Source organism: Eumetopias jubatus, unplaced genomic scaffold, assembly GCF_037043125.1.
Source record: "Eumetopias jubatus isolate StellerSeaLion01/CBP00866 unplaced genomic scaffold, mEumJub1_p1.0 scaffold_10, whole genome shotgun sequence".
Taxonomy (NCBI): Eukaryota; Metazoa; Chordata; class Mammalia; order Carnivora; family Otariidae; genus Eumetopias; species Eumetopias jubatus.
In genome coordinates this window covers 4,642,848-4,659,901 of record NW_028274816.1, presented here as the reverse complement: position 1 = coordinate 4,659,901, position 17,054 = coordinate 4,642,848, and the positions used below count along the sequence as shown (strand labels likewise).

At 37.2% G+C, this 17,054-nt stretch overlaps 1 protein-coding gene across 6 annotated transcripts in view; it reads right to left on the bottom strand.

Moving 5' to 3' along the window:
- Positions 1-731: 731 nt before the first annotated feature.
- The window catches only part of PHKB (phosphorylase kinase regulatory subunit beta), a 304,253-nt gene continuing 287,930 nt past the window's right edge, over positions 732-17,054 (bottom strand). For 4 of the 6 annotated variants that reach the window (XM_088027349.1, XM_088027348.1, XM_088027352.1 and 1 more), the window contains 4 exons: positions 6,937-7,066; positions 4,374-4,481; positions 2,276-2,416; positions 732-1,624 (listed from right to left, as the gene is read on the bottom strand). In XM_088027349.1, the coding sequence (XP_087883475.1) occupies positions 1,487-1,624; positions 2,276-2,416; positions 4,374-4,481; positions 6,937-7,066 (517 nt within the window). In that variant the 3' untranslated portion in view covers positions 732-1,486. Of the gene's footprint in view, positions 1,625-2,275; positions 2,417-4,373; positions 4,482-6,936; positions 7,067-16,769; positions 16,906-17,054 lie in introns of those variants that run through there. The other 2 variants (XM_088027350.1, XM_088027354.1) reach the window with 2 other exon arrangements.

Below are 17,054 nucleotides of genomic sequence, written 5' to 3'. Positions count from 1 at the left end.
AAATATTCCAAGGTTTTTTTCTCTTTATTTCCAGATTCTCCAGCTATGAAGCGTCAGTCCTCAATTCTCCATGGGCTTCAAATTTTTTTATGCTTGTTTTAGAAACTAGGTTCATGACTATGTTTTCACCAACTCTCTTAATTTATCAAGTAATTATCTTCTTTGTCATATCCCTCTCCTTAAGATGTTCTATAAGATCAGATTTTACCTTATTCTCAATTTTGCCAACCAGTGCATATATGATTTCTTATGCAAGATCCAGGCAGTACACCTCAAAGTTATGAGAAATTTGCCTGACTTGCAGATTTTTCCATGCGCTCACACACCCATTTACTTGATAGCAGTTTGACTTGTTACTGAAGCCACTTGTTCTATGTTTCTTAGTTCCTTTCAAGACTCTACAAATGGGCTGCATCCTTTATGTAACAAGTTTGACTTCTCAGGTGATATTCCATAATAAGACTGGTCAGAAAAATGACTCTCTTTTGGTCCATGGCTCAAACTAATGGGCTGTACTGTAACATTCAGTAAGAATTCATAAAACTTTAAATGTTTAATCTATTTTCTATTTTTATTAAAGTTTGCTTAAGTAAATTTGGTAGCAAAATATGTGTAATGGTAGATACCATAGATTCCTTCCACTCTATCTCCAGATCAATTATGTTGAAAATATTCACAAGTAACAGACTTAATATTATGAACAAGAGAATAAAAAAATGTGTCCAGATATATTAATTCAGAAATAAAATTTAATGATTTTCAATTTTGTTTTTACTAGTACAAACTAGGTTAACAGTCCATTCTTCTGAACAATCTTACACATGCCATATTTTTAGTAAGAGCTCAAAGAAAATGTCTGATTAGGTGTAGATTACACTGTATTTTAGCCCACCCCTAAAGTCAGCACAAATACAAAATCACAGTCATGTTTACAAGGTAAAAATTGTACAACAGCTCTGTATACTAAAATATTATCAACAAAGCAGTTTCTGAGAATCAAAACATCAGCTGGCAGATTTGCTTTTATGATTTTAATATTTTTTTCTAATATGACAATGCCACTAAGTTCACCATTCTTTCACTATCTTTTCATTTCCTGTATGCATTTCTAGCTAGCAAATTCATTTTAATGGCAGTAAGTTGGGAATTTAGTCCAAAGAGCAAAGATTCATTTTGATGAGTTATTTGATCATAAAACATGCAGTGGTGAACTTTCAATTCATTAACTATTTCTATTGTTCATTAAATATTATTATTGTAGTTGGCATAATAATCATGAGAACTTTTTTTCCACTTAGTTAAAGCATTTCATACCATTAGTTTGACTACGGCTTGCAAGAGGTCCAGTAACTGCCAAGGGTATGGCAACCACCTCACCAACAAAATCAGTCCATACATTAAATGGCAGCCTGAACTAAGTTTCAACACAATACTTAACACACTTCTAGAAAATGTGTCTCAACAGAGCCTCTTACAACCTTCCTCACTAGCTAACTAGACATGGGTCATCATTGCTTGGTTTGACTTCTCCTTCTAGCAGCAAATTCATCACAACCTTTGTCAAATAGCTGCATGTTCCTCTTTTTCCCAGTGGAGGAATGTTGTAAAAGGAAGTCATGTCATCCTACAAAGGAAAAGAGTAAGCAAGTCGTTTGATTTTTGTTTGTAAAGAGTTGACAGGTAAAATCAGTGTCAGCCTAGGGGGAAAAATAAATTCAGAGAAAGATTTCCTCATGGAAAATACAACCTTCTTGAGGTTTTCTTTCATTTTCCTAAGGCATCTTCTAAGCATATAAAGCAAAGACAGACATTTTTAGTATTCTCCTCTTTGCTGATAATTTTTATTTACTTAGGGAACCTTTTTTCAGATGAGCATAAAATATTAAACAGAGAGCCTGTAAGGGACTATATTAGGTAGTATACACAGCACCAATGTAGCCTATTACACATTCCCATCTTCCCCAGAATTTAATTTTATAGCCTTCTGGAATCTATGGCTCCTCTCTGGTAAAACACATTTTAACTGCTAACTATATAAAGGAAATTTATGTCTTCCCAGTTTTCTTTTTAGTCAGAGCTTCATAGCTGAACTGACTAGTAATTAGCTAAAAAGTACCACTAATTTCTCGAATAAGTCCGACTTCCCCCTGCCCCTCAAATACTCCATTTTATACTCTATAAATCTGTTTTGTAAGTTAAATGATAAGAGATTAGGGATATTTTGAACAGTTGAGACAATGAAAAAATTCTACAAAAAGCTCTTTTCTCTACTTACTTGTTTTTCAACTTCCTTTAGTCGACTCTCATCTTTTTGAAATTCATGAAATGCTTCTTTCACCAGTTTGTCTAGATCTACTTTGTCTTGAAATTCTAGCTCAGGGTTTCTTTCCAGTACAATGGATACAACCATTAGTAACTAGAAGAGACAGACATTGAAAGCCAATTATATGAACCATAAAAGCAACACAGTCTGGACATGTTTTCATTCTTTACTCAGACTGACAGATGACCCTGGAATTCCAGTGTGTTCTGTACAATGATTGACTTTAGGATCATTGTGAATGGACTCTTTCTAATCTTGCAAATTAGTAGCGTAAATTCTGTTTGGAACCTGCACATTTTTTTCATTGTGTATATCTTTGTAGTTGTGCAGAAATGTTTTTAGGTCACGTAAATGAAATAAGAAAAATGATTTTCCCAGTCCTGTCTACAGTACATAGTGCTCTATTCACCCAAAATGTCTGAACTTTCTGGCCTTTGGGCATTAATCCTTGTTGGCAAGATACTAAAACCAGTGTCCAATGGAGCTGGCAGGCAACAAAGCCAAAGAAGGCAGGTGAGGTCCATGGAGACTCTGGATCTAGGCTCATGATCAAATGACTTGGAGCCCAGGACCCCAAAATGAGTATAATTCTGTGACATCATAGTGTTTCTCAGGGGATGGCTATGTTTGAAAAGATACACCTAACTCTGACCTCTTTATGGTCTGAGTACTACTTGGTCTGCATATCTTAGTTTAATGCATCATCCTATTGTCTGACTATCTCATACATTCATCCTAAGTAGTAACCTCCATTTGAGATGACATACTGCTAGACACAAAGATTGTGTCTGAGTATACAATGTTTGGTAAAGACTTTCCAATGATGATTACGGCTCCTACTCTGCACATGGAACAGGAAAAAAGACTTCATAATTCCGAGTTTGGGAATCTTCCTGACTGTACTTTCTCTAAATGCCTCCAAAACAGAACCTGAAAGAACCAATAGAAACACTTTCAGAAAAAACCCAGGTGTCACAATGTGGGAGACCTTGGAGAGGGCTTTAGCCAGGAGAATATGAAGTTTTGCTCTAGTTCTAAAGAAAAATTTCTTCTACAAAGGGACCCTCGTTTGGTCAACAAGAAGGACCTCCATGTCCATTGTAGGTCCCAGATGCTGGGCACTAGACACTGAATGGCTAATAGCATAAGAAAGGCATTCACCCTTCCAATAACCCCATCTCTTCCTGACTCCAGGCTGCCTCATTCCCACGTGCTATGAAACTGATTCTGGTTTGATAATGTCTCTAAATCCTGGCACATCTGAGGTAAGACTGAATCTCACTCAACTCTGACCAGATTTCAGGTGCCAGATCCAGTAGTTCCTGAGAGCTTCTGCCTCACCCAAACATATTACCCACCCACAAGAAACACAGAGTCTGATGGAGACATTCCCAGAGAAAGAGACAAAAGTGAAGATGCGCTATATGTTAAATCCATTCATTATGAGGATTCTCTCCATATTTGGTATAATGTTTTAAAATGGCAAAAGAGAACGTACATATACCATGCATGTGTGTGTGTATTTTAGCATTTAACTTTATATAAAATGATACAGCACAAAATTACATGTCTTCTCTGTTCACAGAGAGATGTTTGGAAAGATGTCTCTCAAAATATCAACACTGATGATCTATTGCTAGTGGGTGTGGAGAAATTTTTTTCCTTTTTTTTCTATAATTTTCTGAACTATTAAAACTTTCTACAATAGTCATGTGCTATTTCTGTAAACAGAAAAAGAAACTGAAATTAAAGCAAATAGGAAAAGGCCACTTCTTGTGTTTTTTAGTGGTGGTAATGCACTTGCTGTCGAGGGATAAGTGCATGACTGAAAAAGCTGGGCAGTCTTTCCACACTGAAGGATTTAAGAGGTTTAAATTGTTCATGTACCTTGACTTGGGTCAAGGATGGCTATATTGCCTAAGACTCAACTAGAGGAGATCCAGGTTACATAAGGAGTGGAATTCCTGGTCTCTCTTGAGCAGTTTCCTCTATGTTAGTTTTCAGGGAGCAGATAGCACTTCTTCAGCAATCTGCATTTCTAAATACAAACCTCCACAACAATCTGTCTGTACTTTGGCTGGTCAATATTTCCCAACATGTCTTCAACAAGGAGAGAGAAATTCATCTCATACATGGTCATATCTGACAGGGTTGGTTGCTGAAAAAAATAACTCAATATTAACATGCTGCATTGTTATACTGTGGTTCCCATTTAATAGAGGACTTTCATTTTCTAATCAATAACCTTTTTCAGGTTCTATAAAACCTTAGGGAGCATTTTCAGCTATATGACTGGATTTTATATATGTCAAACTACTGACGCCAACCAGCTGACTGTTGTGATAAATTAAACCTCCTATTTTTAGTAGTTATCTTTACTATACAAATGGTAAGCGAAAGGGACTACATTGGAAATCCACTTCAACACACAAAAGGAACAGTGAAAAATTGAGACAACAAATAAGAGTACATATTACTTTCAGAATTAACACAAGAAGTTATGCTTGCTGTCAGACTTTAGCATGTAAGTCACTTGATATTGAATTTACATCATTTTTGTGGCAGGTCCTTTCTGAGCTGGCGGCATAAAAATGCATACAAATAAGCAAAAACAACATTGTATGTAGAAATGGCAAGACAACACAGAAAAAAAAGCAAAACTAAAAGAATTTACTCTACCCTTTCTACTTCATTTAAAAGAAGAGTATTGCATAGTCTTCCATTCACTTTTCACAAACCAAATGAAAGCAGCAAATAAATTCAAATCCAAATGCAAACCCAAATCTGGGCATGGTGGCTAACCCTCAAAGGATTAAAGAGAAGAAGACTCTAAATGTTAGGTTTGTATGGTGGTGAGCAGATGGAGTCACCAGACTTATTACCAGAGATGCAGAAATGATGAGTCATATTTATTTGCTTCCACCTCAATGATGATTTACAGTGAACTTAATCATAGCCTCAGAACAATGTGTATCTACTTACTATTCCAAATGGGACCCAGCAGGAATGTCCCCTTGAAATCAAGTGACAGCAAACTTGTTCGACCTGGTATAATAATGCATCGACTCTATAATTTGACATGGTCCATCTATTGTATTCTATATTCAATACAATCTAACATATTATTAATGCTTACAGGTAGTACCTGGTTTGGGGAAAGTGAAGCCCAGTTGCTAAACACAATAATTATAATTCTTCAGATGTCTAGCAAGGGGATTAGTAGGGCTACAGAAGGAAAGAAAAACCCTGTCATGGTTTCATATCAATTTCCTTTTAAAATATCTCATTTGAAAAGTCAACCTGGCTACTGTGCAACCGTGATAAACCTGGAGAAGAGACATCAAGCCTGCTTCATTTCCCACTCTCTGGAAGAACTTAGGGCTGGCAGTAGAGCAGAGAAGTTAAGACAAAAGGCTTAGAAGTTGAATGACCAGGGATGGGGTAGGGGATAGGTGTCACACTCGGGGTCAACTACTTCCTAGATGTAGGACTTTGGGAAAATAACTTAGCTGTGCCTCAGTTTCCTCATCTGTCAAGTGGGAATAATAAAGTACCTACCTCAAAAGAGCGTTGTGAGGATTAAAGCTTTGAGCACTTAGAAAAGTGCCTGGAACATAAAAAGACTTAACATGCATCTGCTGTTATTTTTGTTAGCAAAGAGAGGATACAAAATATAAGTGTACTGTGTACATAGAAACAAAATGAGTGTGGGTATGGGTATTTAAGAATACTATATTTGAATAAGGACCCTCATCAAAAATAATTTGGTTGACATTTCAACACTAAAAACAAATATGGTACTCCATTTCCAAAAGGCCTAGTTATTCTTGTTTGTGTATAAGCAGAATGAGTTCAGAGGTCAGTATTAAATAAAATAACCAAATCAAAGAAGAGCCCAGTTTATGTAACTTGGGAAACTATCTGAAGGAGGGGGCACTAATTCATTTGGATCAAAGCTAAGTTATATCCTGAGTAAATTAAGTGATTATCTATGATCTAAAAAGTTACAATTTTCACATTTACCGAAATTCAGTCATTTCCTTATCCATAGCATTATTAAGTCACCTTGCTTCTTAGGTCTGATCTGGTTCTGTCTTTTGAATGTATGTTTTATTATTTGTGAGGTTCCCTAGCACTGGCCCACTATCACTTTGTGGTAAAGGAATACCAGCTTTCATAGTAAAGCCAACATAAGAAAGCTTAACTTCACTAATAAATAAACAAAAGAAGGACAGCTGCTTGGCAAAAGGTTTGGCCATATGGTTCCTTTAAACACAGAGCTTCCATGAAACATTTGAAATATAATAATATAAAAAAATTTTTTATTAAATACAGCTTTTAAGCAAAATATCCTTTTGGTAAAGCAAGGCTTTTGTATAGAGGGGCACTAAAATTAAAAAATTAAAGTAACTCAGATTGGGGAAAAAAATTTCCAGTCCAATTGATTAGGTATTTTATTTTCTAATAGTTCCTCCCTTCAGGTTCTGGATACCCTCCCTTTAAATACTCTTAGAAAATGGAATAAGCAGAAAGGTTATCGGCAATGCAGAGGAGGAAAGAATTCCCTACTCCTTTAGATTCCCTTAAATGACATAAATACAGTGGGGCTGTACCTGTGGCAAATGCTTCCCAGCTACAATGATACCATTGGGCGTGCGCTCCAGGATCTGCCATACTCGGTCATAAAACCCAGCAGGAGTTCTATTCAAAGACCCATCAATCTGACGCCTGTTCAGCCAACATCTATAGACCAAAAGAAAATGCCTCAGAGTTGAAATGCAAGCTTGTTCTCATAGAGAGCAGGGCTTTCAGTGTAGATTAATTGTTCCAATAGGGTGAAAATAAAAGCCAAAATCCATCAATGATGCATATCTACCATGTGTTACAGAGGTTACTAAATATTTCCATAGTGAAAACAAAGTTTGCAGGGAAGAAGAAAATCCCCAAGATTTTAAAAAATTTAATAGGCAAAATGATATTCTCTAGTAAGTTATAAGGTTGCTCACTATGTGATCAAATGACTTCCTAATATGCAAAAAGCTCCATTTAAAAACACAGAAGCAGCCAATTTCGAAATAACTTCATGTGGTCCTTACATACAATTTTGTAAACTTCATGAAAGTATGGATATCGTATGGCTTGATCACTCCTATATACTCTCCCAGAAAGATGCTGAATAAACATTTGGTAAGTAATGAAGGCTCAAAAAAGTATTATGTACCTAATGAAATTATCTTGTTTTAAAGTTTTAAACTTTAAACCTTAGATTTATTTTTCTATTTAAATATGGCCAAAGTACCAGTGCTGAAAAATCAGCTACATGATTTTACATGTTATAATAATCATACCAAAGTGACAAGATGAAATTCTAGATCTCTTATTTCCATGGATTAAGTGTTACATCTTAAAGATATAATACCCCTTCACAAACTGCTAAAGATGCAGAATTTGCATAATTTGAAAAGAATGCACAAATGACATAGCAGTATATTCTTCCAAAAGCTGCAGATAGGAACAAATATACATTTTTTATACTTGATATTAAAACAAGCATTGAATGAAATGTGCTATCGACCACAAGGGAAGCATGTAACCAACAATATTTCTAGGTAGGAACATAGCTATGCAGGAGACAGTATAATGAAAAAGACATTTTTGTTCTGATAAAAGAGGACCAATGATATTTTAAAACTGCATAAATGAATGAGGCATCCCTTTTGGATGCAGGGTTTTTTTGTTTTGTTTTGTTTTGTTTTGGTAGATCCAGTCTTGTATGGCTGGGTTCAGTGCTACGCCAAAGAGAAGAAGCCCAAAGGGGCAGGAGTTTCTTGGTGATGTTTTACTTTGGATAATGAAGGTGCAAAACTGAATACCCAATACTCTACATTTGATTTTTTTCCTATTCCCTTTATTTGGCAATAAGAAAAAAAAATGTTTTCTGAGTTCTATAAAGTCATGGTTAGTATTATAACAAAGAAAAGTTTGCTTAGAACAACAAAGAAAGTAGAAATGTGTGAATACTCACATGGAGATAATTATTTCTGAGGACCTCTCTTTATATTTTGGTTTTTTATTTTGAACAATTTTAGACTTAGAAGTCAAAAAAGTAATTCACACTTGAACATACATACATAACAACACTCAAAACCAGGAAATGAATGCTGACACAATACTATTTGCTATGGACCTTATTCAAATTATGCCATTTTACCACTAATGTCCTTGTTTTGGTTGTGGGTCCAATCCAGGACCCCACATTGCATCTGGTTTCCAAGTCTCCTTAGGTAGACTCGTCCAATCTATGACAGTTCCCCAATCTTCTTTCATCTCTCATGAATTTAACATTTTAGAAATGTCAGTTATTTTTTAGAATGCACACCTCAATTTGGGTTTATCTGATGTTTTGTCATTATTAGACTTAGATTATGCATTTTTGGCAAGAATACCCAAAAGTGATTATGCCTTTTTGGTATATCATATTAGGGAGGTACATAATACTGATGTGTCTTATCCCTGGGATGCTAACCTTGATCATTTGATTGAGGTAGAGTCTACTGCGTTCCTTCATTGTAAAGTTACTATTTTTCCTTTTGCAATTAAAAAGTACCTTGAGTGGAAATACTTTTAAATTATACAAATTTTTCATTTCTCATCATACTTCCACCCACTAAATTTAGCATCCATGATGGTTCTTCCCTGAAACAATTGTTACTATTGTATTTGTCTAACGGTAATTTTCTCTTTCCATCATTCCATCTACACTTATTAATTGGAATTAATAATGTCTGTTTCCCTACAGCCCCAGCAAATGTTTGTCATACTGTCTAACTTCTGCCAGTCTGTATGATAGATGAGAAATGGTATCCCAACATGTTTTAATTTACATTTCTGTAATTATGAGTTAGTTTAAACATTTTTACAGGGTGCCTGATGGTTAAGCAGCCGACTCTTGGTCTCAACTCATGGGGTCATGAGTTCAAGCCCCACGTTGGGCTCCATGCTGGGCATTGGGCTCCATACCGGGCATGGAGTCTACTTAAAAAAATAAAATAAAAAAAACACCTTAAATATCTTTTCAAATATCTACAGTCCATTTTTTTTATGTTTTAAATGAATTGATTAATCATATTTTCCCCCATTTTTCTCTTGGGTTTTTGGTTCTTTGTCCCTGAGTTTTTAAGAATTCTTGGATATTAGCCCTTTGTACCCTATGCTTGTTCCAGTTTCTCAGCTGTCTCCTGAGATTGTCTATTTTCTGCCATGCAAAATGATGTTTTAAATTTTTATATAGTCTTATTAATCTTTTAATACCCCTAGAGTTAAGCCCTAGATGGAAAGCCTTTCTCATACCAAGGTTAAAGCGGTATGTCTTCTTTTAGCTCTGGTGTGGTTTCATTTTTTACATTTAGATAGCAAATCTATTTGGAGTTTATTCTTGTGTACAGTATAAAGTATGGATTTAACTTTATCTTTTCCTAAATGGCTATCCAGTTGTCCCATCACTATTTTTTTAAAAATAATGTCCATCCTTGACCCAGTGATATGAGATGTTACCTCTATCACACATTAAATTTCCATATGTGCTTAAGGTCTATTTCTGGACTTCCATTCTGTTCAGCCAGACTATTTATGTGTTCATGTACCAGCATAGCATCACACTTTTTATCATAGACGTTCTATAGTACATTTCACTATCTGTTAGGGCGAGTCCTTCTTTTATGTTGTTCTGGTTGTTCTTGCATGTTTCCTTCTCCATATGAAGTTTAGTATTAACCTATCTACCTCCATAAAGAGCTTGTTGGATTTTTTTGGAATTGCATTACATTTATAACTGATATCTTTATAATGTTGAGTGCTCCTCTTTAAGAACAAAGATGTCTTCCCATTTGCTCAGATATACTTTTTTTTTATGTTATGTTACTCACCATGCATTACATCATTAGTTTTTGATGTAGTGTTCCATGATTCATTGTTTGCGTATAACACCCAGTGCTCCATGCAGTACGTGCCCTCCTTAATACCCATCACCAGGCTAACCCATGCCCCCACGCCCTCCCCTCTAGAACCTTCAGTTTCTCAGACTCCAGGGTCTCTCATGGTTCGTCTCCCCCTCCGATTCCCCCCCTTTATTTTTTCCCTTGCTGCTATCTTCTTCCTTTTTTTATACATATAATGTATTATTTATTTCAGAGGTACAGGTCTGTGATTCAACAGTCTTACACAATACACAGTGCTCACCATAGCACATACCTTCCCGAATGTCTATCACCCAGCCACTCCATCCCTCCCACTCCCCACCACTCGAACAACACTCAGTTTCTTTCCTGAGATTAAGAATTCCTCATATCAGTGAGGTCATATGATACATATTTTTCTCTGTTTGACTTATTTCACTCAGCATATTCACTCTCCAATTCCATCCACATCATTGCAAATGGGGAGATCTCATTCCTTTTGTGGCTGCATAATATTCCATTCTATACCACTTCTTCTTATCCATTCATCTGTTGATGGACATCTTACCTCTTTCCATAGTTTGGCTATTGTGGACATTGCTGCTATAAACATCGGGGTGCACATACCCCTTCATATCCCTACATTTGGATCTTTGGGGTAAATACCCACTAGTGCAATTGCTGGATCGTATGGTAGCTCTATTTTCAACTTTTTGAGGAACCTCCACACTCTTTTCCTGAGTGGTTGCAGCAGCTTGCATTCCCACCAACAGTGTAGGAGGGTTCCCCTTTCTCCGCATCTCCGCCAGTATCTGTCCTTACCTGACTTGTTAATTTTAGCCATTCTGACTGGTGTGAGGTGGTATCTCATTGAGGTTGTGATTTGGATTTCCCTGATGCTGAGCGATGTTGAGCACTTTTTCATGTGTCTGTTGGCCATTTGGATGTCTTCTTTGGAAAAATGTCTGTTCATGTCTTCTGCCCATTTCTTGATTGGATTATTTGTTCTTTGGGTGTTGAGTTTGATAAATTCTTTATAGATTTTGGATACTAGCCCTTTATCTGATGTGTCATTTGCAAATATCTTCTCCCATTCTGTTGGTTGTCTTTTGGTTTTCTGGACTGTTTCTTTGGCTGTGCAAAAGCTTTTTATCTTGATGAAATCCCAATAGTTCATTTTGGCCCTTGCTTCCCTTGCCTTTGGCGATGTTTCTAGGAAGAAGTTGCTGCAGCTGAGGTCGAAGAGGTTGCTGCCTGTGTTCTCCTTTAGGATTTTGATAGACTCCTGTCTCACGTTTAGGTCCTTCAACCATCTGGAGTCTATTTTTGTGTGTGGTGTAAGGAAATGGTCCAGTTTCATCCTTCTGCATATGGCTGTCCAATTTCCCAACACCATTTGTTGAAGAGACTGTCTTTTTTCCATTGGACATTCTTTGCTGCTTTGTCAAAGATTAGTTGAACATAGAGTTGAGGGTCCATTTCTGGGCTCTCTATTCTGTTCCATTGATCTATGTGTCTGTTTCTGTGCCAGTACCATACTGTCTTGATAATGACAGTTTTGTAATAGAGCTGGAAATCCAGAATTGTGATGCTGCCAGATTTGCTTTTCTTTTTCAACATTCCTCTGGCTATTCGGGGTCTTTTCTAGTTCCATACAAATTTTAGGATTATTTGTTCCATTTCTATGAAAAGAGTGGATGGTATTATGATGGGGATTGCATTGAATGTGTAGATTGCACTAGTAGCATTGACATCTTCACAATGTTTCTTCTTCCAATCCATGAGCATGGAACGTTTTTCCATTTCTTTGTGTCTTCCTCAATTTCTTTCATGAGTATTCATTGTTTTCTGAGTACAGATTCTTTGCCTCTTTGGTTAGATTTATTCCTAGGTATCTTATGGTTTTGGGTGCAATTGTAAATGGGACTGACTCCTTAATTTCTCTCTCTTCTGTCTTGTTGTTGGTGTATAGGAATACCACTAATTTCTGTGCATTGATTTTATACCCTGCCACTGGACTGAAATCCTATATGAGTTCTAGCAGTTTTGGGGTAGAGTCTTTTGGGTTTTCCACATAAAGTATCATATCATCTGCAAAGAGTGAGAGTTTGACTTCTTCTTTGCCAATTTGGATATCTTTGATTTCTTTTTGTTGTCTGATTGCTGTGGCTAGGACTTCTAATACTATGTTGAATAGCAGTGGTGAAAGTGGACATCCCTGCCGCATTCCTGACCTTAGGGGGAAAGCTCTCAGTTTTTCCCCATTGAGAATGATATTCACTGTAGGTTTTTCATAGATGGCTTTTATGATATGGAGGTAGGTACCCTCTATCCCTATACTCTGAAGAATTTTGATCAAGAAAGGATGCTGTATATTGTCAAATGCTTTTTTTGCATCTACTGAGAGGATCATATGATTCTTGTTCTTTCTTTTGTTAATGCATTGTATCATGTTGATTGATTTATGGATGTTGAACTAACCTTGCAGCCCAGGGATATCCCACTTGGTCATAGTTAATAATCCTTTTAATGTACTGTTGAATCCTATTGGCTAGTACTTTGGTGAGAATTTTTGTATCCATGTTCATCAAGGATATTGATCCGTAATTCTCCTTTTTGATGGGGTCTTTGTCTGGTTTGGAGATCAAGGTAATGGTGGCCTCATAAAATGAGTTTGGAAGTTTTCCTTCCATTTCTATTTTTTGGAACAATTTCAGAAGAATAGGTATTAATTCTTCTTTAAATGTTTGGGAGAATTCCCCTGGGAAGCCATCTGGCCCTGGGCTTTTGTTTTTTGGGAGATTTTTGAGGACTCCATCAATTTCCTTAGTGGTTATAGGTCTGTTCAGGTTTTCTATTTCTTCCTGGTTCAATTTTGGTAGTTGATACATATCTAGGAATGCATCCATTTCTTCCAGGTTATCTCATTTGCTGGCATAGAGTTGCTCATAATATGTTCTTATAATTGTTTGTATTTCTTTGGTGTTGGTTGTGATCTCTCCTCTTTCATTCATGATTTTGTGGAATTGGGTCATTTCTTTTTTCTTTTTGATAAGTCTGGCCAAGGGTTTATCAATCTTGTTAATTCTTTCAAAGAACCAGCTCCTAGTTTCGTTGATCTGTTCTATTGTTCTTTTGGTGTCTACTTCACTGATTTCTGCTCTGATCTTTATTATTTCTCTTCTCCTGCTGGGTTTAGGCTTTATTTGCTGTACTTTCTCTAGCTCCTTTAGGTGTAGGGTTAGGTTGTGTATTTGAGACCTTTCTTGTTCCTTCAGAAAGACTTGTATTGCTATATACTTTCCTCTCAGGACTGCCTTTGCTGTATCCCAAAGATTTTGAACAGTTGTGTTTTTATTTTCATTGGTTTCCATGAAGTTTTCAATTCTTCTTTAATTTCCCGGTTGAACCATTCATTCCTTAGGAGGATGCTCTTTAGCCTCCATGTATTTGAGTTCTTTCCTACTTTCCTCTTGTGATTGAGTTCTACTTTCAAAGCATTGTGTTCTGAAAATATGCAGAGAATAATCCCAATCTTTTGGTACCAGTTGAGGCCTGACTTATGACCTAGGATGTGATCTATTCTGGAGAATGTTCCATGGGCACTAGAGAAGAACGTGTATTCCGTTGCTTTCGGTTGGAATGTTCTGAATATATCTGTGAAGTCCATTTGGTCCAGTGTGTCATTTAAAGTCTTTATTTCCTTTTTGATCTCTTGCTTAGATGATCTGTCCATTTCAGTCAGGGGGGTGTTAAAGTCCCCCACTATTACTGTATTGTTGTCAATGTGTTTCTTTGCTTTTGTTATTAATTGCCTCATATAATTGGCTGCTCACATGTTAGGGGCATAGATAGTTACAATTTTTAGATCTTCTTGTTGGGTAGACCCTTTAAGTAGGATATAGTGTCCTTCCTCATCTCTTATTACAGTCTTTGGTTTAAAATCTAATTTGTTGGATATAAGGCTTGCCACTCCAGCTTGCTTTTGTTGTCCATTAGCATGGTAAATGGTTTTCCACCCCCTCACTTTCAATCTGGGGGTGTCTTTTGGTCAAAATGAGTCTCTTGCAGACAAAATATCGATGGGTCTTGTTTTTTAATCCAGTCTGATAGTCTGTGTCTTTTGATTGGGGCATTTAGCCCATTTATATTCAGGGTAACTATTGAAAGATATGAATTTAGTGCTACTGTATTGCCTGTAAGGTGACTGTTACTGTATATTGTCTGTGGTCCTTTCTGGTCTATGCTGCTTTTAGGCTCTCTCTTTGCTTAGAGGACCCCTTTCAATATTTCTTGGAGGACTGGTGTCGTGTTTGCAAATTCCTTTAGGTTTTGTTTGTCCTGGAAGCTTTTTATCTCTCCTTCTATTTTCAATGACAGCCTAGATGGATATAGGATTCTTGGCTGCATATTTTTCTCATTTAGTGCTCTGAATATATCATGTCTTTCTGGCCTGCCAGGTCTCTGTGGATAGGTCTGTTTGCAATTGAATGTTTCTACCATTGTAGGTTACATATCTCTTCTCCCGAGCTGCTTTCAGGATTTTCTCTTTGTCTCTGAGACTCGTAAGTTTTACTATTAGATGTCGGGGGTGTTGACCTATTTTTATTGATTTTGAGGGGGTTTCTCTGTGCCTCCTTGATTTTGATGCCTGTTTCCTTCCCCACATTAGGGAAGTTTTCTGTTATAATTTGCTCCAGTATACCTTCTGTCCCTCTCTCTCTTTCTTCTTCTTCTGGGATCCCAACTATTCTAATACTGTTTTTTCTTATTTTATCACTTATCTCTCAAATTCTGCTCTCATGATCCAGTAGCTGTTTATCTCTTTTTCTCAGCTTCTTTATTTTCCATCATTTGGTCTTCTATATCACTAATGCTCTCTTCTGCGTCATTTATTCTAGCAGTTAGAGCCTCCATTTTTGATTGCACCTCATTAATAGCCTTTTGATTTTGACTTGGTTAGATTTTAGTTCTTTTATTTCTGCAGAAAGGGTTTCTCTAAGAACTTCCATGCTTTTTTCAATCCCAGCTAGTATCTTTAAAATCGTCACTCCTAATTCTAATTCCAACATCTTACTAATATCCGTCTTGATTAGGTCCCTGGCAGTTGGTACTGCCTCTTGTTCTTTTTGTTGAGGTGATTTTTTTGTCTTGTCATTTGGTCCATAGGAGAATAGATGAATGAGAGAACAAAATGCTAACAGGGTAACAACAACCCCAGAAAAATATACACTAAACAAATCAGAAGAGACCTGAGACTGGGGAAAAAGAAAGGGAAAGAAAGAAAAAAGAAAAAGATAAAAATAAACAAACAACCAAAAAAAAAAAACAAAACAGAATATGATGAAATATGATCAGGCTGGTGCATAGATCAGTGCCACAGACTAGATTTTGGTCGTATTTTGGTCTGGTAGAAGAAAGTGCCTCCCAAAATTTTAAAGATTTATTTATTTATTTGAGAGAACGAGAATGAGAGAGAGAGAGAGAGCACATGAGGGAGGGAGAGTCAGAGGGAGAAGCAGACTCCCCGCTGAGCAGGGAGCCCGATGCAGGACTTGATCCCGGGACTCCAGGATCATGACCTGAGCCGAAGGCAGTCACTTAACCAACTGAGCCACCCAGGCACCTCCCAAAATTTTAAAGAAAGAAAAGCTTATATATGTACAAAAATAAGGGTAAATATGATGAAGGGATGGAATATGACTGTAAAGATGAAAATTACAAAAGATTTTATGAAAGGAATTGATAAGAAGTTGTTTGAAAAAAGAAAGAAGAGATTTAAAAACAAGTGGGGGGATAAAATGTGATCAGGCAGGAGACTAGAACAAAGCCATACACTAGAGATTTAGGGTATATTTTGGTCTGTTAGAAGAAAATGTATCCCCAAATTTTAAAGAGAGAACAACTTATATATATATATACCAAAAATAAGAGTAACTACTATGAAGGGATAGAATATGACTCTAATAATGAAAAATAAAAAAGATTTTTTAAAAAAGGGATTGAGAAGATATTGGTTGAAAAAGGGAAAAAGAAAAATTCAAAAAAAAGAAAATTAAAAAAATTACCTTTGAAAGACTAAAGAATCATGGGAAAAAAGCCATGAATTCTATGTGCAGTATTCCCCTAGCCCTGGACTTCTGTCTTTCTCATTGATTGGTAAACTTGGTCTTGGTTGGCTGTTCTTGCTGATCTTCTGGGGAAGGGGCCTATTGCAATGGTTCCCAAATGTCTTTGCTGGAGGCAGAATTGCCCCGCCCTTGCTGGTCCCAGCTAAGTAATCTGCTCGGGTTTCCTCTCGGGAGCTTTTGTTCCCCGCAAGCTTTCCGTACAGCTTTGAAGGACGAGAGTGAAAATGGCGGCCTCCCAATCTCCGCCCTGGAGGAGGTGAGAGCTCAGGGTCCCACTCCTCATTGAGCCCCCAGAGAAAAGCAGTCAGTCACTCCCATCTTCCCGGTCTCCAGCCGTACTCCGTGCTCACCTGGCCTGTGACAGCATTCATTCCTATCTCTGGCTCACGACTCCATGTGGAGTCTCCAAACCCAGCAGATCCCTGTGGTGCGCTCCCGCGCTGCTCCTTCCAGGGGAGGAAGAGGAGGCTCCCTGGATCTGCCACTCGTTGGGTCCCTGTGGAAGATCAGTGGCCCGACTGTGCCGTGGATCATGGTTTATGGCAACCCCGAGCTGAGAGCCCACGCCTTGGCTCCGTCTCTGCAGCCGGCTTCCCCGCTCCGATACCTGGGAGCTCTGCCACACTCAGGCACCCTCGGTCTTTC